The sequence below is a fragment of the Drosophila albomicans genome, chromosome 2R (genome assembly GCF_009650485.2).
Source record: "Drosophila albomicans strain 15112-1751.03 chromosome 2R, ASM965048v2, whole genome shotgun sequence".
Classification (NCBI taxonomy): Eukaryota; Metazoa; Arthropoda; class Insecta; order Diptera; family Drosophilidae; genus Drosophila; species Drosophila albomicans.
Window position 1 is genome coordinate 32,665,875 of NC_047631.2, and position 26,863 is coordinate 32,692,737.

Genomic DNA, 26,863 nt, shown 5'->3' on the forward strand with positions numbered 1-26,863 from the left:
GAGGCATTTATTAAGACTACAAAATCGACATTTGATGCTCATCACTTTGTAGAGCTCGTTGTGGGCAGGCTTCAATTGAGCGAAGTTGGCAACATTGAAGTGGCTAAGACCTTGCCAAAAAGCAACTTCAATGGGTTAAGTGGGAGCTATTGATAATTGTCTTTTGGATATTGCGTCTTACTTCACATCATTCGCAGACATATCTAAATTATTGGGAATTACGTAAGTATAAGCTGCTTGTCAAAATGATAAATGAATTAAGCAAATTAATTGCTAAATATAATGATAATTTTATTGATTTTTTTAAAGGGGCAGAAGCAATAAACAAAAATTAAAAATATTATTTACAAAATTAAATCCCTCATATTAAGATAATGCTTATTTTTCATCGTTAATTATTATTTAAAAAATAAAAAGGTTTTTTCTTCAGTATACTTCTCTTCCAAAAAATCCAAACGCATAATTTCCTTAATATTTCTTACATGTTCGTTCCAATTTCATTCCAATTCCAACTCAAATGCTTATTAATTTCACAAATAGCAAAAAGGAAAAGAGAAAAGGAACTAAGAGAATTTAATTGCTTCCCACTCATGTTGTTCGAATGAAACGGTTAAATGATGACGAAAGTGAGAAAGAGAACGAAAGCAGAAGCAGCGCCTGGAAGGTTACAGTGACTTGTCTACACAGTTGATCTTATCTCTACACGCAGCTTTTTAGTTCATCTGCCCTTTCATTGATACACACACACACGCACACACACATACAAATATACTAACAAGGCACTCTCCAGTCGTTTGCTACTCACCTTGACAGACGAGGCTATTTAGCAGCGCTGCAACAGCAACAACAACAACATATTGTGACCATGTAATGATTAATCCTGGTGCCGTTGTTGTTGTTGTTGTCATCCTCATGGCTGCAGTTGTTGTTGTTGTCGTTGCTGTTGTTGTTGTTGTTGTAGCTTCTTTTTGTTCCTGACGACGCGTTTTTCTCCACACCGAAGGCGTTTCCATGCCAAAAATTGGCGCTTTCTTTGTCGTTGCTCTTGTTGTTGTTGTTGTTTTCGCTGACCTAAACACTCGCATATGTATGTGTGGGTGTGCTTGTTGTTTGACAGGTGCCGAGAGGGGGGAGCAGGGGACGAATTTCAGGTGGGATGCTGTATTTGATTCAAATTTTGTGAAGTGCTTTCTTGGTGGGTGTCTTCTGTCTTCTCTCTGCTTCTTCTAGTTGAGCTGCTCTCCACAATTTGGCGGCAAATGATTTGATTGTTTTCCTTTCTAATTCAAGGTCTTCTCACATCGTAATGGGCTGCCCCTCTTTATATATGTAATACACACATACACATTTACGCGCTTTATTGGTATTGGTGCTGCCCGTCTGTGTAAATGCGAATGAGTTTGTGTAGGTGTGTGTACTCCGATTTTGTTGTAGTTGTAGCTGTGTTTGCAAGTTACTCTACAAAATGGCGTAGAGTTTTACCGTTTTTTTTTCTCGTCGGTTGTATAAGTTTATTATTTGTTGTTAATTTGTTTACTATCTACATGGATTTTAATTGATTTTGGTTTTCTTCTTGTATACGCTTACTAATTTCTTACAGAAATCTTCTAATTATTGCACAATTTCACTTTATTGTCGTTTGATTCGGTTTGATTTGTATGCTATTTACTTTTAGTTATGTATGTAAATTATATAAAAATGAAAACAAAAAGTTATTTGGGCTATGCCCATTTCAAATATTCGTTTAAAACGCTCGCACTTATTTGATTATTATTATCATTGCACACTTTAAATTACACTTTTAATAAATCAACGTAAGTTTTTTAATGTAAAAATTTAACTAAATTTGAATTTTTGTTGTTATCGCTGTTGTTGTACACTTGTATTTGCAGATTTTTTTCAACGCCAAAATTATGTGGAAAAATGAAACGAATGAAAAATGCGTCGTCAACGAACGCCAGCGCGGCTCGCGATACGCGCGTCAGGAACAAGCTTCGGCCTCAGACTGAACTGAGCGCGCAAAATTCCAATAGGAAACGTCGATGCGGTGGTATGTTTACCTCCAAGTGCGGTATTTTTTTAGGTGTTTCCTGGGCATGGTATTTACTTGGCGCGTATCCAAACTGCAGCGTTCATTCGAATTGTTATGAACTGCTGTTTCATTTCTGCTTCAATTTGCTTACCTCAGTATCAAACGTAGCCAATTTCATTGATTATATTCTGAAAATAAAGCGAAAATCAGTTACAATTGCAACAGTTAAATATAACAGTAGCATTTGGTCACACACTAAATACCAATTGACTATCATTGTTAATAGATGGCGCCACGTTGCGACCGTTGAATTTAAATGACAAGGACAACCATAAAACAAAAACACAACAAAATAAATTCTCCTGCCTGGCTAATCATATGTGCTTATGCTTGTGTGTGGTTAGTGTTCCTGTGGGTTACCTTCTCAACTTTAAACATTTGCATTTGTGGTCACAGCTTTTTACTTGGCCACAAATAAATCCTTTTAGACTGAAACCTGCATGAAATTGACTGTGTCAGTTTCTTTGCTAAGAAGCAAACTCATTTAAAATAAATGAAAAGCAGTCCAGCATTTAAGTAATAGAGCGCAGGAACTTCTGGGCAACCGATAACAGCGGAGCAAAGTCGGCAAAGTCGACCAGCAATGTAATTCAACTGATAAAAACCTTCAACAAGCAAGAGCTACAAATGCGCAGCCACAGCAACAACAACAACAACAGCAAGAGCCTTGTGACAGCAGAGACCGGAGGAAAACACACACATACACACACACACACACACATAGAACATACAAAATGGGGGCCGAGCCGCAGCAATGGCGTCTCTGACAGCATATCCGGCAAAATAAGGAGAAAACAAATTTTACTACGACCCCGAGAATTGGGCGCGTAAATGCTGCAAGCACCTTTCCAGCGCCACCATGGCCATACAGGGTGCCAGTAATGGAAGTGGGTGTTGCTATTGCGCATGCACTCGCAGGAAATACAAACACAAATGCAACACCATTTACTATGTAGGAGGTCGACTTTTACATGCCGGCATATGCATATCAAGCGAAGAAAGAATGCAACTTGAAAAGATTGACCTTTTCAGTATTGTGACTGCATATTTATTAAAGTTATAAATAAATTGATCTGTATCTGTAATTATTGGCACTACAAGTGAATTTCAAACTGTAATAAACGACATCTATCGGTTGTAAGTGAACAATAATCAAACTGAGTGACATAACGATCAGCTTTTTATTTCATATCATGCCCAGTTCTGTAAAACTCTCAAACATAACAGTCTGCTGGCAGTGCTAACACACGCCGACTGTAATCATTTATTATAAACTGAATTTTAGTATTAAAGCACTGAAATACACAAATAGTAGATTTCGGTATTTTGCGAGCTTCGTACTGCTTTCTTACCAAATACACGTGGCACACGAACTTTGTGTAACTGTTTGAATTCACGCGCCTTTTACACGCAATTAACATATACTGCGCAATGCATTTGGAGTGTGCCCAGTTGGTGGTTTTCAGGTTTCCTGCCTGACTGGGATATACCACGGCCATAAAGCGAAATTTTGGCAAACGGTAACACAGCCACACTCGGCAACTAAAACAGCTTTCGGAAAGAGCAAACAAAACTCAACGAGAGCGGACGTGTTTTCCTTTTTCTGTGACTTTTTTAATTTACAAAATTATTTGTAATAGATAAATCTAGAGATTGTAGAAACAACGGCAAAACAAAGACAAAAACATGAACTAATGTAAAAGTGAACGCGAGTTAATTAAAAAGCGTGTTCCCCACGTGGAACTCCATTTTTCGTTTCTTAATTTTGTAATATGTGTGCTTGTTGTGCTTGTGTGTGAGCAGTGCAGCGCAGCTTTTGGGCGGCGAGAAGAAGAAGAGTGTAAGTAAAAGAGACCGAGCGACCACCGCCAGACCACAGACAGGCAGACAGACAAAGACAGGCGACACAACGGCAACGACAACAAAAACAACAAGCAACGCCTCGGCGACAAAAAAAATCAAATAAAACAAATTGAAAATAGAAAAAACAGGCAGGAACAATAGCAAGCTGTGCTTAGCAATTCCTTGAATTGACCAACCAAATTGTACATGCAAAATTAAAACAAAAACGTTTATCTTTTTCTTTTAATTGTAGAGAAAATTACCGTGAAATTTTAGCAGTACTTACATTTCCAATAATATTTTTGAGCGTATGTGTATGTGTGTACGTGTGTTCGTCTTCTTTCGTCTACGTAAATGTCGATGTCGATGTCTCGGCAATATTCGTTAATTAATAATGCGACAAATTTATAATTCAATCAACTAAAAAGCGCTCTGACACGAAAAAAAGCGCATAAATTTTTAAAATAATTGAACAAAAGAACATTAACCAAGCAAAAAGATAAATTTTCATTCGAGTTTGCATTCGCGGGCGACAAACAAATTCCAAGTCTGACTAAAAAAAGGGGCAAAGAAAGAAAGAATTCATTCTCAAAGTCTCTTCCAAGAAGAAGAAGAAACACGCAAGAAAAACAAACGCGCGTCGCTTTGTTTTGTGCCCTCTTCGTGGGGCGTCGGTGCAAAAGCTAAAGCAGAAAAAAGAACAACTACAACAACGGTGCGCCAACTAGAGATTGAGCGAGGGAGAGCGAGAGAGCAGAAACGGCATCAAGAGTAAGAGGAAGCAGCGCAGCGTCAAAATAAACAACGCTAGCTTGTGGGCGTGTGCGAAGGGAACTGGAAAGGCGCAGGAAGCGGTAAGTGGAGCCAATGGACCTAACTCAGCATTATTAATGCCATAGAATATTGTTTATAATTTATACATTGCTTATTATTTATTGCTCCTTTCGCTTTCCCACACTCGATTCTTCTTCGTCGATTCCAATCAGAATCTCCATTGAGTCGCCGTTTCACCCATACAGAACGGTGACGACGGCGCTGCCAACTGGTTTTTGTTTACAAACAACCGCAAGTGCGAAAATTCCCCTTTTTTTTAAGCGAGTTGCTAAGTTTCGGTTTTCTTTTCTTGTAGACACGCAACCAGTGAAATTGTTGCACTAACTGTAGTTGCAACTGCAGAACAGGTTTTACATCTCTCAATGGCCACTTGTGCCAGTTACTCTTTGCCCACATCTCATAAAGAAGATGCCAGATCCCAACCAAAGGCAGCAGCAGCAGCTTCTCCCACACAAACAACATTGTTTGCTTTGTGACTATGGCTGACTAAGAGCGCCACCTGTTGTTGTGTGTCATCAACTGACTGCACAGCGCTCTATTTCCATCTTCTGTTTCACTCATTCACCAATGATAAAAGTGAGCGATAAGTGAGCTTCCTCAACAGTTGCCCTTGCATGTGTGTGTGTGTCTGTTTCACACGCCCCATACGTGACATCATGCCAATTTATGAACTCAATTAACAACAACAGCTGACCAAGAGTCATTTGCTCTCCCTCTCTTCGGCACTCTCTCTTGCGACTCTGATTGGAATTCATTGGCATGCACTTTTTCTACAGCTTGGAATTTGCGCAAGCCTTAAGTATTAATTATTTTTTAGTTGCTTTATCTGTAGTTATCTTGAAAGTTAATTTGCATGCTTCTTTTATTTATTGATTTTTTGTTTTATTTTTCGTTTTGGTTATTTTTGCACGATCATTCACCGCATTTTTCCATGGGCGCCATTGGCTTTGAATATCTTAATGCGTTTCATTTTCCATTTTCATCTTACTAACAAATACAATATTTTTGTACATTTCGTTCTGTTCTCCGCCGACACCGCTTGGCCGCTCTCCACGTTCCCCTCTCTGCCTCTTCCTTTTCCCGTTATTCCTTTCCTGCCCTTTTGTCTCGCTCACACACACACTCTGTCTGTGTGTGCGCGTGTGTTTGTTATTTAATGTGTACGTGTGTGTGTGTGGGTGGCGTGTGCTTAGATCCAACGAAGGTCCTCCTATGTTCATGCCAACGGGAGGGGGTGGGAAGGGAAACAGGCCACAGTCAACACACCAGCAGCAGAACAACCACCAGACCCAGCACCAGCACTCGCATCCACCCCACCACCATCACCAACAGCAGCAGCAGCAGCAGCAGAATCCTCAACAGCAGCAACAGTCGCAGGTGCAATCCCCCCAGCAGCAGCAACAGTCGCGCATCTCGCTGCTGCAGCAGCAACAGGATCAGCAGCAGCAGCCGCAGGCTGTGATTGTGCCGCAGCCGAGCTCGGTTTCGGCTCTTAACACTCTCGCTGGTATCCATCACCATCACCACTCGACACAGCAGCAGCAAGCACAACAGCAGCAGCAGCAGCAACAACAGCAGTTGCAGCAGCAACATCATCTGCAGCAACAACCGATCATCTTCTACGCGACTCAGCCGCCACCGCAATTGCCGGCCGCCTACGCTAGCCACGCCCAGCAGCAACAGCAGCAGCAGCATTCATCGTCGAGCAGCAGCAATGGCAGCAACGGCGGCGCCGCTCTTCAATTGAGTGGCGCCGCCAGCAACGCAACGCTGGGACACGCTGGACCCCATGGCCACGCCCATGCCCATCACCATCATGCTGCGCCCCCTCCCCACGGTCCCCATGGACCACATGCCCATGCACATGCCAACGGGGTGCTTACGCCCGCCACGAGCAACACGAATTTGGTGCGCGCGCTCAGCAACTCGACGTTGCCGCCGCACTTTACGCCATCAGCTGGACTGATTGCACCCGGAGCTGGGGCGAATGGCGGTCAGGGGAGCACCACGTTCATGACGGCCGCATTTCTGCCCTTTAATCATCCCGGCCAATTGATTGGCGCCCCCTCAATGGGCTTTCCTGCCAACGGCGCTGCAGCTGCCCCAGCAGCCGGCTTCTATGCGGCAGCGCCGCCACCGCAAAAGCAACAGCTGGCCGCCGGACAGCAGCCTGGAGGCGGAGCACAGCCCACTATAACCTACTATCACGGAACGTTGCCGCCAACGGCAGCACAGCTCAGTGCCAACAATGGCAATGCCAATGTCAGCGGCAGCAATCCCAACAGCAGTTCACAGCGCGGCAGCATGCGAGGCGGACAACGCTCGACGCCGCCACAGCAGCCCAGTTACTTTGCTCCCTATGGCGCAGCAGCGCCGCCGCCGCGTCCCCAGCTGGTCAACAATGCGGCAGCGGCTGCGGTGACGCCCATCTTGAATACCCGGAATAATGCCATCAATGGCGGAGCTGCATTCCATCTGCCGCCCGCTTATTGTCCGCTTGGACCGCCGCCGAATCTAACTGCGGCTCCTCAGTTGATGGCAGCGCCAACCGGGGGCGGACCAACAGGATTGCACACGTATGCACCGCATTTGCAGAGCAGCAGCGCCACCGCTGTGGGCGTTGGAGTGGGCGTGGGTGCCGTGCCGGGTGTGACGAGCAGCTTTTCGTCCACCTCGCTGAACACGGGCCAGCAGCTGTTGGCTGGCGGCGGCGGCGTTGCTGATAAGGTGAAGGAGCGTCGTCATGCCATACCGATCATACATCCGGTGACGCAGGAGGATGTCATGGATCCCAAATCATCGGTGTTTAACAAAAAGGATTCCAACTGCACGCTCACCTCATCCAGCACTGGCAGCGATGCCAGCATCGGTCACAAAACAAGCCAGGAGGTTGCCATCAAGGTGGACCATCAAATGCAAACCGAGGTGGCCAGCAAGTCTGCGATCGTGTTCAGCGGTCAAGCGGCGGCTGCTGCGACGATGCCTTTAACGGACGAGGACAAGGTCAGCGTTATAGTCAAGGACATACTCGCCAACTCTGGCAATCCCGAGGAGCACCTCAGCTTTCTGCAGTTCAATGACGGTGAGTGTGACTTAGTTTTAGACAAGAGTGAAATAAGGTCAAAGTAGGGTTTCTAATGAAACAGTAGAGATTAATAAGTTGACAGCAAAGAAAGAATTCGAATTTTAACGAATTGAGAGCATAGTTGAAAGATTAGAATAGGGTATTGAATTAGATGATGATGTATATTAAGTTAATAATAATTTATATGTATTAAATTATTTGCTGGTAAGAGTTAGATGTCTCTAAGTCTCCAAGATATAATTTACGACATTTGATAATGAAATAAGAACGGGTTCAAACACCAAACTTTTAGGTAATTAAGCTTAGACTCAAACCATAGCATATATTGTATTGATAGTGCAATAGAAAAGGGTTTATCAACACTCCCAAATGGTAAAATTTTAAACTAAAGCTAGTTGAAATCCCAATTTAATTTAGCTAATCCTCAAATCAGGTAGACTCAAACCAAAACATATATTTTAACCAGTGCTTAACGAAGAGAGGAATAAGCTGAATTTTCAAAGAAATGTATTTTAAATGTAGTTGACAAGTTTAATTAAAGTCCAAAATATATTATATTATAAATATTAAATCTTTTGCTACAAGTATGTAATTCTCTAAAGTATTGTTTACGACATTTGATAGTGCAATAAGATCGGGTTTATTAAAACACCCAAATGGTAAAGTTGTAAATTAAAGCTAGTTCAAAAACCAAAGTTCTTTCATTAAGCCAATCATACCATATTGTGTACTTAAACCAGTGCTTAACAAAGTGAGGGAATAAGCTGCACTTGCAAGCAGATGCCAATCAAACGTAGCTGACAAGTTTAATTAAAATCTAATAAATCAGCTTAGTTTTGAAGAGCACTCGTATTTTTTCTAACAATCCCAATTTACCAATTTTCAATTGCATTGCAGTGGATAATACATCGGAGCACACTCCAGAGTCGTCGGGAGGCGGCAGCATGGACAACTATTACAATGAGAATGCAGCAGGCGGCAACTCGATGAAGCCAGCAGCGCATTTCCAGGAGTCTCAGAAGAGCAAAATGCAACAACGTCCCAAGTCGGCCAACAAGCAAAGTAAGTAATTAGCATGCCGAAGAACAATGGGATTTTAATCGGCTTAAACTCTTTGCAGGCACCGCAACGCCAACGTCGATAGCAACGGCTGTTGCCGAGGCGGTCGCTGGCGTCGGAATATTGGGCGACATTCAAAGAGCAACAATGCATCACCAGCAGCAGCAGCAACAGTCTGCGAAATCGAGCACAGCAGAGCTGTGTCCAGTGAGTCCCTCAAAGGGACAAAAGCAGCAACAGCAGCAGAAGCCAATTGTTCAGAAGCAGACACAGCAGCAACAACAACATCAGCTGCAATCACACTCACAGCAGCCTTCGACTTCGTCTTCGTCGGCAGCTTCGACGCCCACACATCAGCCCAGGCTGCAGCCTCAAATGAGAGCAACAATTGGGGGCATTAAGGCTGGAGCAGCTGCCACGCCAACAGCAGTTGCAGCAACAGATATGGCTGCAGGGGCGACCAACACATTGAGCAAGAAGAATCAGCGCAAGGCGCAGAAACGCAAGGAGCTGGAGAAAAAGAAGCAAAAAACAACTGGACCGCCGACAACAACAGCGTCTTCAATGTCCACAGCTAGTGGGAGCAGCAGCAGCACTTTGACAGCCAGCAGCAGCAACAACATGAATGCCAAAACGAATGCCAAGGGCAGCAGCAGCAGCAACACTGCAACAACAGCAGCTGCAACAAGTGGCGCCGAGACCAGTCTCATATTTGTGACAACAACTAAAACGACAAGTGGCGTCGCAATTGCGATGCCCACGACGACTGATAAGCTTAGTGCAACTAGTAATAACTCTAGCTTAAGTTTTAGCCTAAGAGACAAGCAACAACCCAAGGAACAGCAGCAACCACACGATACAGAGCTGAATTGTAAGTGAGAATAACGAAACAAAACTCGTAGCTATAAATTAAACATTTCATTTCTTTTGCAGTTGATAGCAAGGAGGAGAAAAAGCATCTGGCTAACGAGGAGATTGTGGCCAAGTTTTTGCTAAAGAGCTGCGACGATGAACAACCCAGTCTAGTGGAACCCCAGCTGGAATTCCTCAACAGCAGCAGCTCCGTCTGCGAGGAGGATTCCTCAAACACCAGTGAAAAGTGCACAGAGAAAGAGTCAAGCCAGACCGAAGAACACAATGTGGATGAGCTCAAGTTTGGTGACTTTAGCGAGGAGGTGCCCACGCATCACTCGAGCTTTATCTGCAGCTCGACTTGGTCCAGCTCGCAGCCCCCAGCAGAGGCGCCCAAGTCTGTGGATAATGTGGACTGTGCACCCAAGCGACATTCGGTGACAGAGTTGCCCAACAGCAACATTAGCTCGAAGAAGTCTTCGCCAGTGCATCAGGCAGAGAAGCAGGAAAAGTTGACTCAACCGAAGGTCAGCAAAGTGGCAGCCAAGAGCGCAACTGCTGCTACGCCCAAGTTTATACGCTACAACATTGAGCAGCTGCGTGAGCTGTCCAAGCTCAGCGACTCCCGCAAGCCGCCGTTGGTGCCCTGCCAAAAGGGCGACTGCATTGCGCAGCTGTTTGTGTCTCGCCAATCGCAGCAGCAGCAACAGCATCATCATGGCCACAATCAACATGGACAGCAGTATCAACAGCACACACACGACGCCATGGATTACATGTCGGGCAAGCGAGGACGCGGTCATGGTGGCCATGGGCTGAACAAGAAGCATCACGATAACTATCAGTCGATGGGCGGCGGCAACGCGAGTGGCAACAGCGCCAGTGGCGGCGGAGGCATGGGAGGACAGTCGAATCAACGCTACATGGACATAATTCGTGTGCAGCTGTCGCTCAAGGAGGAAATTAAGTTGTCCGAGTGCGAGAATGCCTGGCAACCGGAGACGTTGCGTCGCATGTCCATGTTCAGTGCACCAACAGCTGCTGCCGCCACAGAAGCGGACAAGGAGAACGAATTGGAGGCGGTGCTGAAGAAAGTGCGCGGCATTCTCAACAAACTGACGCCCGACAACTTTGAGGTGCTGCTCAAGGAGATGTCCAGCATCAAGATGGACACGCAAAGCAAGATGACAAATGTAAGATTACGATTTAATGCTTCACTTTGTATTATGCTAACTATTTTTTTACCAGGTAATGCTGCTGATCTTCGAGAAAACAATCAGCGAGCCGAACTTTGCGCCCACATATGCGCGCTTCTGCAAAGTGCTGTTCCACGAAATCAAGGCGGAGAATAAGTCGCTCTTCACCAGCTCGTTGATTACACGCATTCAGCACGAGTTCGAGTCGAATGTGAATGATGCCAATGCCAAGGCAAAGAAGTTACAACCGACACAGGATCGCATCAATGCCTGCTCTGATGCCACCAAGAAGGCAGAGCTGCGCGCTGAAATGGAGGACTTGGAGTATCAGTTTCGACGTCGTGCCTGGGGCACAGTGCGTTTCATTGGCGAACTGTTTAAGCTGCAATCGCTGACCAGCGATCGTGTGCTGCACTGCGTTGAATCGCTGCTCGAGCATGGCTGTGAGGAGAAGTTGGAGTACATGTGCAAGCTGCTGACCACAGTGGGACATCTGCTGGAAGCTGGCTCATCGGAGCAGTATCAATCGGGCGGACGCATCGAGAAGATCTTTCGACGCATCCAGGACATTGTGCAGCGTTCGCGGGGCAACAACAGCTCATATCGTCAGCATCAACAGAACATCAAGATCAGCAGTCGCGTACGCTTCATGATGCAAGATGTGTTGGACTTGCGTGCTCGCAACTGGGATCAGCCTGCGGGCACCACACACACAACTGGCGGCAGTCGCCAGCAGCAGCAACAGCGACACAAACAGCTCGATGAACCAAAGGCACAACAGCAGCAACAGCAACGTGGCGGACATCAGCAGCAACAGGGCGGTTATCAGTACCAACAGCAGCAACAGAAGCAGCAGCATCATCATCACGGCCACGATGGCGGTGGCAACTATTTCCTGCAGAAGCTGAACAAGTCGCATCAGCAGGAGAATCAATCGCTGAGTATTGATCCAACCAAACTGCGTTTCAGTAGCAGCAACAACGACGATGTCACCGCCAAGCTGGGCAACTCCTCCCACTATCAATGGCGCAACGTTGGCAATCGTCCGGTGAGTGCAGCAGCAGCCACAACGCAGCCCAGTCTGCTGAAGCGCATGCCATCGGCAAGCTCGACAAACACCTTTTCGTATCCGCCGTATCAGCAGCAGTCACAAACACCGCCAGCTGTTGCCACGCCCATTCTCAGTCGTTCAAATAGCAGCACAAACAACAACAATGCCGAGAATAGTCCCATTGAAGTGAGCTTTGATGATAAGCAGTGTCAGGAGGTGATTACCAAGTTGGTCGAGGAAGTGGTCAGCACTCGCGGTTGGCAGAATGAAGTGCTAAGCATTTGGCGCAGCTTGGTGGCCAAGCAACCCGAAGCCGAGGCTGTCATACTCTATGTGCTGATGGACTATGTGCACCGAGGAACAGTGAAGCGTCAGCAGCGTCTCGCCTGCGCTAATGCCTTTGGCTATTTGATGGATCAGCAGGCACTCGATATGGGCACCTTTAACCAAGCCTATACACGCTTCGGGGAAGGCTTTCCCGATCTGCTTGTGGATGTGCCCAATGGCTGGACGTATGTCTTTGAGTTTCTGGGTCCCATCATGCACGACGGCCACTTGGAGCTGAAGGATGTGTGGCAGCGTCGCTGGCTGGACGATTCAAAGTGTACGCTGTTCTTTGTGCGCTCCTTTGTCAGCTACTTTGTTCAAGAGTTCGGCGCCGGCTACGCACACAAGCTCTGGCATGTGGATAACCAGCTGGATCGCGGCCAAATGTTTTGGAGCGATTCACGCAAGTTCCGGGACTTCTTGCAGGCGAATAGCTTTCAGTTCCTCGAGCCAAATGGCACGGGAACAGCTGCGGGACTGCAGCAACGTTCGAAGGTGACGCGCACACCGGGCGAACATGTGGAAAGGATTAGCTATCTGCTGAGCTTGTCCAGTGACACGGCCATCGATTACATTAACACGAATGTGCATATTAATGCGAATTTTGTGCGACAACTTACCAAATTCCTCTGCTGTGATTTCGCTTTAACTAACAACAATAACAATAATAACAACAAAGGTGGCGTGACGCCGCAATTGCAACTGAATGTGGAGACATTCCGGATGCAGTGCACGCCCCTGCTCAGGCTGTGCATCGATGCCCAGGAGGCACACGAAGTGGCCTGCATCGATGAGACGGTCGAGTCGCTGCGAGAGCATCATCTGGTCGAGATCGAGGACGAGCTGGCCGCTGGCGAGGCCATCTGCAGTGCACTTGGCGTTCTCTATGACTGTGAGGTGATCTCAAGGGACTCGTTCGACAAGTGGATCAAGCGGGAGATCGAGAAACCAGCGAACTGGAGTCGACCGCTGATGACCAAACTGCGCGCGTTAATCGAGGAAATGTAAAAAAGCCGCCTCCCAAAACAAAAATTTCATTGAAGAGGCATCAACAGCATCATCAGAAAAAAAGGAAAATGGAAAAAAAAGAACAACACCCACAACAGTTACAGGCAAACAGCAAAGAAACAGAAACAACATCTCAACAACGAAGCAAAAATCTCAAGCTCAATCTCAACACACGTATATATGTGTATATATATGTGTGTGTATGTCGTCGTCGATCTATATAGGATGTATATATACATGTATACCTGTTCGACATTTTGATCCATTCTCAGACCACGCGCGGTCGTATACACACACAACGGAGTAGCAAACACATCACAATCACACTCCTCCCCCTCAATCACATACACACAAACAGATGCTACTCCAAACTCGGCAGAAAACAGCAACATCCATTATAATGAATCTGCAATAAAACAATTATAAAGGCAACAATTGCCAGGCAAAAAAAAAACACAAATATTTAAAAGGAAAATCGACAAAAAAAAAACAGAATCTCGATAACAAAAGTTTATCTTTAAGGCAGGGTATATATATATATATATATAGAATTATATATAGGATCTATTAACTTTACTTTATTTGATCGGAAAACTACAGTATTTCACAATTTCACAATGTGTTTCCTTTAGACGAATCTGTTTTTATTATTTTGTTTTCGTTTCTCTTTTTTTTACCTTTCAGTACAAAGAATAATTTGATTTTTGTTTCACATTTACTTTTTGTTAATCTTACTCTTATGATTATAACTAACTAATTAATTATTATGAAATTTCATTTGTGATTTCTATGCAAAAGGCTCAAAAAACCCAAAGCTAAAAACAAAAACTTATTTCCTTAGACAAAAGTAAAAAGAATAGAAAAGAATCGATTGTTATTTGAACATTTCGAGGCTTAGACTCAGTTTGAATGAATGAAAGCAAACAAGCAGCATATAATAAATGTAAACCAGTATAATATTAATAATAATAATAACATAAACAATAATAATGATAGTTTATATTCGTATAAACAATGTAAATTATAGCGAGAAAAGACATATATATCTATTTAGTATACAATTGCATGACATAAATACAAATAATCCAAAGATACCATTTAAAATCTAGCTGTAAAAAGAAAGGAAAAAATACAAAAACTTTAATTTAGACATTTAAACCAAATCGAAAACTATATTTATGTATTCACAGCAAACAAAAACAAACAAACAAAAAAAATGAAAATCATAACAACAACAAAAATAAACATGAAAAGCAAAAACCAAGAGCTCTAAGCCGCCTTGAATTAGTTATTTTTATAAGAATTATTACAAAAGCAAAAAAGAAATACAAAAAATGAAAAGAAAACAAATTAATTTCAAAAATTAATATTTAAATAGTAAAAGATTTTCACAGCTCTATATAAAAAATTATTTTTTTTTTGTTTAGTTATTTTTTTATTTAAACACTAAAAGTGAAAAACAAATTATATGAATACAAAAGAGTTTGCGGCAAATAGCAAAGAAAAAATAAGATTACATTATAATGCAATTAAAAAACAAGTAAAATATATAAAGTTTGTAAACAAAAAAGAAAAATATTAGTTAAGAAATTGTGAAAGCGCTTCTGGCACTAAAAAAAAGAAAAAGAAAAAAAGCGAATAGTCTAAAGCCAAGCTGAGCTCTGATTCTGATTCGAATTCTTTGCAAGCATTTCAAATGTTTAGCCAAATTCTCGGATACATTTTTGCAACAAAAAAAACGTATAAAAAAACCCAAAAAAAAAAATTAATTGAACTGTGAGCATTTTTAGCAAGGAAGCAAAAGCAGCAAAGCAAGGAGGAAAAAATATAAATTAAAAGTAATAATAAATTAAAAGCGTTAATAAAATTTCAATACACAAAGAATTATAAACAGCAAACAATTAAATTAAAATTAAATACAAAATAAAGTGGAAAACAAAAGAAGCAAAAAAAAAACAAAAAACAAAAAAAAAACCAAACAAAAACAAATAAATTCCCAAGGCGTTTCAATGTGGGGACGGCCAAAGGAGCGCATGCTTACAACTCGAACAATTCATTCATTCACACTCACAGCATATTCATATTCACACTCACAAATCAATCACAAGCAACTCTCTCTCATGGTGATGGCAGCATTTTAAATTCTTCGTAGCTTAAGAAGGTTTTTTCACACCAACCGTAAGCACGTTTAAATTAACAAAGAAACAAGATTAATTTCAAGTCTTTTCTCCCACAATCTAGAGCACAAACTTGAGCTAAGATGGAACGACGTGGACGCATTCCGGTGGCCAAGTTTCGCACCCAAGAAGCGAAGACACGCAGTCGGAGTCGAGTGCGTGAACCAGATTACAATGAGCAGGATCCAGAGCATGATATGTTCACCCTGCTCGAGGACAACATTGCTCTAAAGGAGGAGAACAAGGCGCTCAAGCTGGAGATTGAATCGCGTAAGTAGAGTCAAGTTAACTATATGATTTTTATACCCGATTACCATAGGGTAGAAGGCTAGGCTTTCCTTCAATAAATTTATATAACAGGTAGAAGGAGACCCCATAAAGTATATGTATTCTTGATCAGCCTCAACAGCCGAGACTATATAGCCATGTCCGTCTGTCTGTCTGTCCATCTGTTTGAACAGCTAGATCTCAGAAAATATAAAAGATAGAGCCATTCATTTTTCGACAGCACTTATTACACAGATCAAACTTGATTCAAATTTTTGCTACGTTCACTTTCACCTCCGCAAATCGATTTAAATCGTTTAACAAGCATAATTTTAAAGTTACAGTTTTTAGTATATACAATAATAAATAAAGTCTGTATGGTTCCTAAAAATTTGGTGTAATCAGACTAAAAATTTAAAAGTTATTAAGGAAATACTTTTGAATGGGTAAAAACGCTTACTTACGAGAAGTCTTTGTTACTTTGGCTGGTAATCTGGTATATTTTGTCCTCTCAGGTATATTTCGAACGTAGTAATGTATCAATATACCAAATATAGCATTCTGTATATCTTTAGTATTATGTGATAAGGTTTTTCGATATATTTTTAGGAATTATACCCCACTGTTTTGATCCCATTCTTTTAAAATGTAGTACTTTATCAATATACCAAATATAGCCGTTGGTATATTTTAGTATCTTTGCAAGCACTGTCGTGTCCTTACTTGTTCTTTTTATACCCGCTACCCATAGGGTAGAAGGGTATTATAACTTTGTGCCGGCAGGAAATGTATGTAACAGGTAGAAGGAGGCATCTCCGACCCTATAAAGTATATATATTCTTGATCAGCGTCAACAGCCGAGACGATATAGCCATGTCCGTCTGTCCGTCTGTGTGTCTGTGTGTCCGTCCGTCTGTCCGTATGAACACCTAGATCTCAGAGACTACGAGAGATAGAGCTATAATTTTTTTTCGACAGCATTTGTTATGTTTGCACGCAGATCAAGTTTGTTTCAAATTTTTGCCACGCCACTTCCGCCCCCGCAAATCAAAAAAATCGAATAACAAGCGTAATTTTAAAGCTAGAGTTGCGAATTTTGGTATATATAATAATAACTATAGTACTTATGATTCCTGAAAATTTGGTTGCGATCAGATAAAAATTGTCGAAGTTATAAAAGAAATACTTTTGTATGGGCAAAAATGCCTACTTATAAGGGTCTTAGTTACTTTGGCTGACAATCTGGTATATTGAGCCGTCTATGGTATATTTTGAATGCGGTACTATATTGATATACCAAACATACCATTTGGTATATTTTTAGTATTTTTAAGTATTTTCGGTATATTTTCAAAATGATACCGCTATATTTTGCCTTTATTAAAAATGGGTAGCGGGTATCTCACAGTCGAGCACACTCGACTGTAACTTTCTTACTTGTTTAACACTTCCTTACTTTCTTGACAGACAAAACCACGCAAGAGGAGCAGCAGGCGCAGCACGAGAAGCTTTGCAGTCAGCTGGAATTGTTGCAGCAGCAACAACTCAAATTCGAATCAGAGATGAAGGAGCTGACGATCAAGTTCAACAAGACACTCAACGAACGCAATGCGCTCGACAAGCTGCACAAAATGAAGGCGGATCAAATACACAAGTGAGCGCAGCATTTGAAGATTAAAAAACAACATCTTTATCAACTTTTCTGCCTACTTTTAGTCTCACCAGCGAGCTGGAGCACATGCGCGAGAAGCAACAGGATAACTCAGCGGGCAACAACACGCTGCTTGGCTCTGTGGAGCTGCGTCGCAATCTTCTCAAGATTCTGCAGCATGGCAGCGCTGACAGTGGCGAAGTGACACTTGGCGATGATCTGGACAGCCTGATCGATGTGGACAGCAGTCCAGGTGTGCATATTACCAATGCCTTAGTCGAACGTCTTGTGGCAGAGTTTCTGGCTTTGAAGCAAGCCACGAATGGCGTTGATTTGCAGCTCTATGAAGCCAACGAGAAGATAGCTGAATTAGTGGAGCATGTAAGCAGAGAACTTAAATTGCTGGAAACTTTAGTTAAACTTTTATTTCTTTATGCTAGCAACATCTTGTTGAAGAGGAGAACGAAACGCTGCGCACAGAGAATGGTAATCTAACAAAGGTGGCCAAGCTGCTCACTGAGAACATGAAGGAGAGCGTGGAGACCAGTCAGAAGTGAGTGCTATACATTTACAGCTGTGAACTTTGAAATAGCAGTGCCTGCGAACTACGTGTTTAATACTTTGAGATGAAATTTAGTTATAACAACTTAATGTATTTAGTTTTAAAGAATTCAACATGTTTTCATTTTGAATAACTTAATACTTATATTTAGTTTTGTTTCTATCGCACTGCTATTTCAATGTGCACAGCTGTATATGGAGGCACTTTTTAAAATGCTTTTATATTTCATAGAATGGAAGCCGCTTTGATCAAGCTGAAGCAGCGCAACGATGAGCTCACGGCCAAGGCCAAGGATCTGCCCGATGGACAGCCTCCGGGCAGTCAGCTAGCGACTCCTTCACCCACCACGCTGCAAACGGAGGCAGACTTCGAGGAGATCAAGGAGCAGGTGCAACAACAGGCGCGAGAGCACAACGAACGCATTGTGGAAATGGTAAGACATCAGAGTCTGGCATTCGGTTGTCTTGGTGTTGGTGAAATACTTTTAAACTTTATCAACTACAACTATCTTTATCTATTTACCCACACTTAAAAGCAAACACGCAGCGTGTTTAACATTTTCAAACCGTTCTCGAGCATATTCAAAAGCAATTGAATTTGAATGTCTAAGCGAAGCGGGGCACACACAACAACACACACTCTTTACTTTACTCTTTAGTCTACCATAATAATGTAATGCATGGAATGGGTCCGATTCCTGTTTCCAAAAAAACTACTCAAAAATCAAAACTCAACTCTAAAAACGTAAGCGAAACTCGCTTCAGTCGCTCGCTCGCTTGCTTGCTTGCTTCCCACTTCTCTTTCTTAATTGCTTTCTCTTTCTCTCACTATGTTGCTTTTAATGATTGTTCTACTAATTTTCGTTACCCCCCGTCAAAAAAATATCCCATTGCCTTCCCACTCTCGTAGCAAAGTCTTATGGATGCGGCTATTGCAAAATCTACTAACGATGAACTAAAACAATTACAACTTAAGTTGGAGATACTCGAGGAGCAGCTGCAGCAGGCGCTCGCCCGCGCCGATCTCGCCGAGGAGCAATTGGCGCGCTACCAGCAAGTGGAGAGCACAATCAAAGCCCCCGCTCCTGCACCCCCGCCACCGCCGCCTCCTCCTCCGCCGCCACCAATGCCCAACAAAGTGCTGTACGAAGCAAAGGCTGTGGCTGGAGAGGATTGCGGTGCTGCTGGCAGCTTTAGCCAGCACATTGCGGGGCATAGTTTGCATAGAGGCGGCGATAAGATTATTGATAACGTGAAGCAACAGGTACAAGCGGAGGCAGCAACAGGTATGTCATTAAGCTAAGCTCCAATGGCCCAGTTCCCAAGTCCTTTCGACAGCTGTCAGCTACAAAATGGACACGCAATGTGTCCCAAGCACTTTCACTTCTTTTTGCCTTCGCAAGCATTTTACGTGGCGTATGCGCAATCTCCCTCTCTGTGTGTATGTGTGTGTGTGTATTGACTGCCTTATATTGGCAATTTCAGCTATGTAACAAGACTGCAATTTCATCAAGTTGCACTGCATATTTCAAGTTTCTCACAGCAAAAACTTGGCCAACGAACTCTCGCTGAACTATGAGAGACCTTCCTTTTTGATCCTTGAACTATGTTGCACAGCTGCACAGTGAATGCCATAAAATAAAGCATAGATGCTCTTTTGCTGTATTTAAACTATGCCACATGCAGGATGAGCATCAAACAACTTGTGTTCAACCAGCTGCTGCTCTTGATGAAGTCCAACATCGAGCTGGTCTCTATTAGGGCCTCTCAATGGCAGCTAGCTCAGTTTTATTGTGCACATATTGAACAGCGCACATTCCCTAAATATTTCAACACACAATTTAAGTTTAACTGCAGCATAGTTTTTAGTATAATAATTACTGAAAAAGCAAACATAACATAAAACAAGTAAGAAAGCTGCACATTTTTAATGAAACCAAAACAGTGCGGTATTATTCTTAAAATATACCAAATGAATATACCCCAATATACTAAAATATTATCTTTGATATATTGATATATTACTACATTCAAAATATAGCATAGAATACTAAAATATACCAGATTGTCAGTCAAAGCAACTAGAAGCCTAGTTAGTAGGACTTTTATCCCATAAAAAAGTATTTCTCGATTAGCTTCTGAAATGTTTCTCTATATAGTATCAAGTACTTAAGCTTATATAGAACTTTACTTCGAAATCTGTAGAATATAAAAAATATATCATAGAATACTAAAAAATACCAGATTGTCAGGCAAATAAACTAAGAAGCGTAGTTAGTAGGACTTTTACCCCATACAAAAGAGTTTCTTGAATAGCTTCAACAATTTATATCTATAAAGTATCAAGTACTTAACACTTATATAGAACTTTACTTTCGAAATCTGACAAAAAAGACTCACCAAGTTCTGCAATTACTCAACCGAAATTCCACAAATGTCAATATCTGGTTTAGCGGCCACTCACTTTAACTTAACGGTCACACTGTATACAGTTTCAATATACACTTAGCAGCATATATTCCTTGCTTCACAGTCACACCCAAAAATTAAGCACCAAAGAAAATGCATAGCAAAACTTCACTTAAAGTTGTTTCGCTTAGTGACCTATTTTTCCGCTACACATTGAGGCCGTTAAGTGAGGCACATTGAAAGCGTATTAAAGCAGCGCAACTCCTCACTCATTCAGACACAGTTTAGAAAGCAAACGTGAGACAATGTCAAAGGCATCAATTCGCGTTGCCAATTGTGAGCGTTATGCTTCAACTAGATCCTTACAAATCCCATTGACAAGCGTCGACGCAGCTGCGTGTCAAGTTGAGGTGCTTCTCCTGCTCCTGCCCCTTTTCCCTATGCCAACTCCTGCTACAACTTGTTGCTGTCAATTGGCAGCTGGCAATTGGCAATTGGCCACGTTGATGTCAACGCAACATCGCAACCCAAACCCAACTCAAGTGCTCTGCTCTGCTCCTGATTATAATTGATTTTATGCAGCTGCTCTGATTGTTGTTGCCGTGTCTGTGTGTGTGTGTGTGTGTGTGTGTTGCATGTTGACCATGCCACTTGGTGTGGCAAAAGTGGGTGGCATTGTTGCAACAGCGGCAACTTCTTAATTAAGTTTGCGAAGAGCTTTTTGAACGGCACGCTTCAACTACCTGCGACTGCTGTAACCAGGTAAACACACACACACGTACACATTCATTCTTGTAAAGTGTATATGTATGTGTGAGTTGGGAGTCTGCCAGTAAAAATCTAATTAGCGTCGGCTTTACGCCTGAGAGCAGCAGCAACAGCAGCGAGTAGAAGAGGAAAGGAGCGTGAAAGCTGAATTTCTTTTTGCTTTAATAGATGCTGCAATCAATGTGAAACCGCCATAATTTATTATGTAGGTGACTCTGTGTGTGTGTGAGAGAGTGTGTAGGTGACTAAGTGGGTGTGTTGTTGTTTTTATTGTTATTGCCAGCTGCACTTGTGGGACATCGCTGGCGTTTAATTTCCGCTTGAAACAATTGTCCGGGATATTGATTTGGATTTGAGAGTTCAGCACGTTGATTGGCTGCTGCTGAGTGTGTGAGTGAAGAAAGAATCCCATCAATGCCAACTTGAGTCGAATTCAAGCAGCATACAAAACTTGGCTGTCAAGTTAACAGTGTTAACTTTAGTTGATCAAAACTTAAAATGAGTGAAGGCAGCTACATATTTAAATTGGTAAAAACACAAATTTAATATTTAAAGTGAGAGCATAAATGCAGCGTGAATTGTGCAGAATAAAAGCATAAATGAATACATGTGACAGATGTGGTGGTTAGTCGATATGCCTATCTATCGGCATCGGTTAGCACGTCGATTGGCACTAAGCTATCGAAATCAGCAGTCGTTAGTTGTTGGAACTTCCAACTTGGAAGTAGAGCATCAGTCAGATGAAGTTGAACAAAAGCAGAAGCAGCTGTCAATAGTAACAAAAACAGTCGTCAGAAGAAAGCAGTATATTATTATCAAATATTTATATATTAAATTAAAGGTTATCTATTTAGCCAACATTACATACATATATCATTTAATTGTCTCAAAATTCATTGTTTTGCTTATATCGAATTAATAAGCTGTAAGCGTTCTCTACTTAACACTGCGAAATGCAATTTAATAGTTTCAGATTTCAATTCCGAGTGTATTTATTTTAGTTTATTTTAAACTTATAAAAAATTTAATTCAACATTTCAGTGCTTCATGCACGTCTGTTCACTTTCGTGGATTCTCCACAAGTCCCGTCTTCACGTCATCGATATCCCATCCCCTAGCGATCTATCGCATATACCGATATATTATTCACATGGCAATAGCCATTAACTATGAATAATTAGCTAATTTGGAATTAAAACAATCAAGAGAGAGCATACATTATGTGCCTTGACTTTGGCCAATATTTGGCCTGCTTTGGTCTGCCTTAGCCACTGTTTACTGTAGCTGTGGCAACTGGCAGCGAGTGCTGCTTGTGTGTGGCTGCGTTGCCACAACGACAACATAAACATACACGCACACACATACACCTGCATGGAAATGAAATCAACTGGTTGTAGCATACAAACACAGACAAGCACACTCAGCACACACACACACACACGCACAGCAGACATAATGCCAGCTTGTTGTAGCTGTCGCATCTGTGTTGACAGAAATGTGCAAATGCAGGCAACGCAAATGCATATGTGTGTGTGAGTGTGTGTGTGTGTGTGTGTGTGTGTGTGCAAGAATATAGCTATGCTTTGCAGCATATATTGAAAATACTTTTAGCAAATATGCATTTATAAATATCAACTATCGACCCGTAATAAATGATTAAATTTTACTTGTAGTCAAAGCATACATACTTATTTATTGCCGGAGCAGGAGACACAATCCAAGATTTAAAGTTGACTGATGACTTTAATAAGACATTTGCTGAACAATAACAACAATGCTCACATGGCATTGACACACACACAACAATAACGAGCGACAGCTCTCACACACACACACACACACGCTTCACTCAATTATAGCGAGGCTCTCTCGACGGCTCTCACTAAGCACATCCGTTTCCGCTTTCACTGTTGCCTACTTTTTGGCGCGCTGACAGACAACGCGGCGTATGCGTAACGAGCGTACATTGAAATCAATCAAGGCGCTTATTGTGTGCCCATCACGACACGAGCTATTAACTCTTGAAATATAACTATATATCGTATCTATATATATATATATATATATATATATTTTCGTATATTTCATTTACGTAAATTGCGAGCCGATTGCCGATTGCCACTGCACGGTGGACAAAACGCGCGCGCGTCTCACTTGAAGCTCTTGAAGCGTTTGAGCTTGGCAGCCAAGTGAGCAGCAACTTTACAGCTAACAGCAGCCACAACAGCAGCAGCAGCAGCCGTTGCTCTGCCACTCGTGTCCTGGCACTCGTCAAACTGTCTGAGTGTGTGTGTGTGTGTGTCTGTGTAAGTGTGGCGTCGTCGTATTCGGCCCAAAAACAAATGAAGCGAGCCTCAACCGTATAAATTTGTATACCCTTGATTAAAAAGGTAGAAGGGTATTATAAATTGATGTCTTTTGGGTGTGTAGGTTACAGGTAGTAAAGGGTATATGCGACTCTATGTCATATATATGTACATATATTTATATTCCTTATTAAATTATGTTAGTCTATATCCAAATATTTAACTAAAAGCTTACGTTTAAATAATTTGAATACTACTCTTAGTTTGATCAGTATAATGTTCCCAAATTGTCGTTTATTGTTGGTTGAAATAAGTTATGATTGAACTTGTATCATGAACTTGTTTATTCATCCGTCTGTCTGTCTGTCCATTCATATAAACGTCTGAAAATCAGCGACTAAGTATGCTATAGTCCTTAAACTTTGTGAGCACACTTTTGTAAGTGCAACGCATCTAAATTTTATTTTAAAATGTTTCTAGGCAGCCGAGTCCGCTTTTAAAGTTAAAAATGAGAGACTTACATTCACTGTAGTAAAATGGTTTATAAAAATTAACAATTCTTTTTATGTAAGTTATTTTAATACAATTCCTTATTGCTGAGTCAGAGCGACAAAAGCCTTCAGGCTAAATATTCACACTTCATATTGATTGTGTTCTTAAAAAAAAAACTTAAAACAAGAAAAGGGAAATGCGCAAGCTTTTTTTAAAACAATAGTTAAAAGACGTATACTTATTTTTCTAAAGGTACTGCAGTTACTCTTAATTTTTGTTTATGTTATTTATTAGATTCACAATATTAATATGTAGCCACTCCACATATTTGTTAATCCTATTTATTAGTTTCTTAATATTGATATTACACCACTCTTAATATTTGTTAATCTTTAATCAATTTTTATATTTGTTGATTCTTTGAAAGTGTCTAGCAGGTGTCTTAAAAGTCGAGCACTTTTGCTTAAAGCTTTCTCACTTGTCTGGCAAAATATTGTTGTCGCATGCTGGCGAAGCCAACCTGTAGTTGTGTGAGTCTGTGTGTGTGTATACTGTACAGGCATAATTGCCATGACGATTTTACTGCTGGTGCTCAGCGTTAGCCTCTTGTCTTTTGTTCTGACCACACAGCATCTGCTTTTCACTCTCTCTCTTTCTCTGTCTCTTATCTCGCTTAATGCTAGACCTGTCGCATTTAGAGCAATTTCCGTCAGTGTAAATTAATTGACTTTGAAAAAGGCACAGCATTTCCGCACGGCATTTCCGGTGGTGCCACAATAAGCATGCATGACTGTACTCGAAACACACACGTGTGTTGTGCTCGAAAAACTTGAATTGATTTAAGTTAGAGCTAGCTCAGAGCTGGCTATTAGTTGGCTTCCTGGGCCGAGGCCAGCGCCTTGGCAACAGCAGTAACAGCAACAGCTATGCTGCGACAGCTTCGGCTTTAAACAGGCGCAAGCTCTCAAGGCTGAGACTGAGAAGAGCGACAGGCGTTTGGCGTTTACATGTTTCACTCACAGCTTACTCTGGGCACAGCTTAGGTTACCCAACTCCAACTTCCCACTTCCACTCCTTCTCCAGCTCCAGCTTCGTATCAAATTCGATGAAGGCAAGCAGAGCAAGATGCCATTTATTATTTTTACGAGTAGCGAGCACTGAGCACAACAAAAACAACAACAAAACCCGAGCATCAGCTCTTGTGCCGCATTCCAGGCCACATTGTTGTCGTTGTCGTTGTCGTTGTGCTATGGCTTATTATTATTATTTGTGCGTTTTATATTTCCGTGTTTTATTGCGCCACTTTTCTTATACACAGCCCAGAAACCGTACATTTCCATTGACTTTAGCAACAACACGTCGTATACGCAACGTCAGCAAACTTCATTTGTTGCCGCTGACAGTTGTTGAATGCGTGGGCTTAGCACCCACCCACCCCTTATCCCTCACCTCCTTCCCTTCATTCCTTTGCTGTTCTGTGATTTATATACATTTGGTCACATTCCCCGCCCCAGGAACACAAAAAATTCGGCACAATTTTAAATCCTTTCAGCTTACTTGATTAAGTCAGCAGGCAGCTTTTAAAGCCAGGTACGTCTCGCCTCATCTTCCTTACTTCCTTCCGCTTATGTTGTTGGGCCAAGGTTCTTTCTACCAGACTAACCGCATGCTGTGTTAGTTTAGTGCGCTCTTTAGTTTTCTTATTTATATCTCAAACTTCGATTTTAATTCACCTTCTCTCCTTTTGCAGGTCTTGACGCTATAGTGCGAGAGTTCAAATCGGGACGCGTTACGTTGCGTCGCAATCGACGCAGGACGAACACGAGCGAGGCTCTCAAGGAGATGTTCCAGGTGTTGGAGATTAGCCAGAAGCAGAATCGCAACTCCAAGATATGCGTTGATCTAAACACAACGCTTTAGTCTACAAAATGCGATCTCTGCTCTTTGTCTCTTCTTCTACTTTTGGTCTCAAATCTACAACGACAGCATTCCATGCATTTCACATCACTATTTACACTTAATTACACTAACTAGTATATGTATTATTTATTTTTACGTTCCGCCGCCATCCACGCCCCACTTTTATATATTTCTACACTATTTTTGTGCATTTTGTGTGTGCCTTAGAAACTAAAAGAAATTCTCTTTTGGTATAATATTTACTACTGCTTCGATGTTTACTATGAATAATTATTAATGTGTTCATTTACTAATTTATTAGGCTTCTTTCGCAATCAAATCCCAACGAAAGCAAATGCAATAAAAATTATATAATCAAATAAACCAAAGGTGTGTTTTTTTTTATAAATTTATGGTTATTCCTTGACTGAATTGCTAAAAGGGATGAAATTCACTAATTGCAATCATTACTTCTATCAATTCCCATTTAAACATTTTCAGAATTTTTTAAAAAATTTGAGTAAAAAAATTGCAGGTGAAAGCACGGAAAATTTGATCAAAATCACGAAAAACGCTGTAACTCGCAGGATTGAAGGAATATCAGGATGTCCTTTTACACACAGTTACTTTTTATAACCCATTATCAGATTCTACAACCAAAAGGACAAATATCCTTTCAGGAACGAAGTTACAAGGACTTTTTTGTTTATGAAAAATGTGCTATATCTCGGCTATATCCTGTCGTATCCTGACGAATCTAGTGGCTAATAACTCTGCTGAACAAGGTATATCTTATTGCCAAAGGACATCAAAATCGGACTGTTAGTTTCCAAGATATCAAGGATTTTGTGTTTTTACAAATTTTCTTGTGCAAATTTTGAAGACTAATTTTGAAATTTCTTGGACATGAAAAATCGATTCAAAATATTTATTTGAGTATATCGAAAACTTTCCAAAGGATTCTCCCATAATTAAAGGATTAACTCA

At 41.7% G+C, this 26,863-nt stretch overlaps 3 protein-coding genes across 7 annotated transcripts in view; 2 read left to right on the forward strand and 1 right to left on the reverse strand.

Annotated features, from left to right (window-relative positions):
* The window catches only part of LOC117574779 (protein Skeletor, isoforms B/C), a 32,305-nt gene extending 30,288 nt beyond the window's left edge, over positions 1-2,017 (reverse strand). The window contains exon 1 of one of the 2 annotated variants that reach the window (XM_034258729.2): positions 806-2,017. In XM_034258729.2, the coding sequence (XP_034114620.1) occupies positions 806-1,085 (280 nt within the window). In that variant the 5' untranslated portion in view covers positions 1,086-2,017. The remainder of the gene's footprint in view (positions 1-805) is intronic. The other variant, XM_034258730.2, reaches the window with a different exon arrangement.
* Positions 2,018-4,638: 2,621 nt separating this feature from the next.
* LOC117574777 (AF4/FMR2 family member lilli) lies at positions 4,639-15,157 on the forward strand. Its single transcript, XM_034258726.2, has 6 exons — positions 4,639-4,788; positions 5,962-7,850; positions 8,751-8,915; positions 8,974-9,783; positions 9,846-10,957; positions 11,013-15,157. Exons 2-6 carry the CDS (start codon positions 5,981-5,983, stop codon positions 13,344-13,346), a joined length of 6,291 nt encoding a protein of 2,096 aa, XP_034114617.1. The 5' UTR covers positions 4,639-4,788; positions 5,962-5,980; the 3' UTR covers positions 13,347-15,157.
* Positions 4,639-26,251, forward strand: LOC117574780 (shootin-1). 4 transcript variants are annotated; one of them, XR_004572814.2, is made up of 8 exons: positions 4,639-4,788; positions 15,588-15,793; positions 17,258-17,444; positions 17,507-17,822; positions 17,882-17,994; positions 18,235-18,436; positions 18,539-18,747; positions 25,728-25,826. XR_004572814.2 is itself a non-coding variant. In XM_034258731.2 (8 exons), the coding sequence occupies exons 2-8, from the start codon at positions 15,607-15,609 to the stop codon at positions 25,895-25,897; spliced, it is 1,551 nt and encodes a 516-aa protein (XP_034114622.1). In that variant the 5' UTR covers positions 4,639-4,788; positions 15,588-15,606; the 3' UTR covers positions 25,898-26,251. The 4 variants fall into 4 exon arrangements, 3 of the variants coding, with proteins under 3 accessions (XP_034114622.1, XP_034114625.1, XP_034114624.1); XM_034258731.2 differs by lacking the exon at positions 18,539-18,747 and adding an exon at positions 18,913-19,288 and having other exon boundaries at positions 25,728-26,251; XM_034258733.2 differs by lacking the exons at positions 4,639-4,788; positions 18,539-18,747 and adding exons at positions 15,248-15,524; positions 18,913-19,288 and having other exon boundaries at positions 25,728-26,251.
* The last annotated feature ends 612 nt before the right edge of the window (positions 26,252-26,863 follow it).

Bases quoted from the DNA above. Each gene is read 5' to 3' on its own strand.
- LOC117574777 (XM_034258726.2), top strand. From the start codon at position 5,981: ATGTTCATGCCAACGGGAGGGGGTGGGAAGGGAAACAGGCCACAGTCA. The intron at 8,916-8,973 runs GTAAGTAATTAG...AACTCTTTGCAG, and splicing joins CAAGTCGGCCAACAAGCAAA to GCACCGCAACGCCAACGTCG. The intron at 9,784-9,845 runs GTAAGTGAGAAT...TTTCTTTTGCAG, and splicing joins ACACGATACAGAGCTGAATT to TTGATAGCAAGGAGGAGAAA.
- LOC117574780 (XM_034258731.2), top strand. From the start codon at position 15,607: ATGGAACGACGTGGACGCATTCCGGTGGCCAAGTTTCGCACCCAAGAA. The intron at 15,794-17,257 runs GTAAGTAGAGTC...CTTTCTTGACAG, and splicing joins CAAGCTGGAGATTGAATCGC to ACAAAACCACGCAAGAGGAG. The intron at 18,437-18,912 runs GTAAGACATCAG...CCACTCTCGTAG, and splicing joins ACGAACGCATTGTGGAAATG to CAAAGTCTTATGGATGCGGC.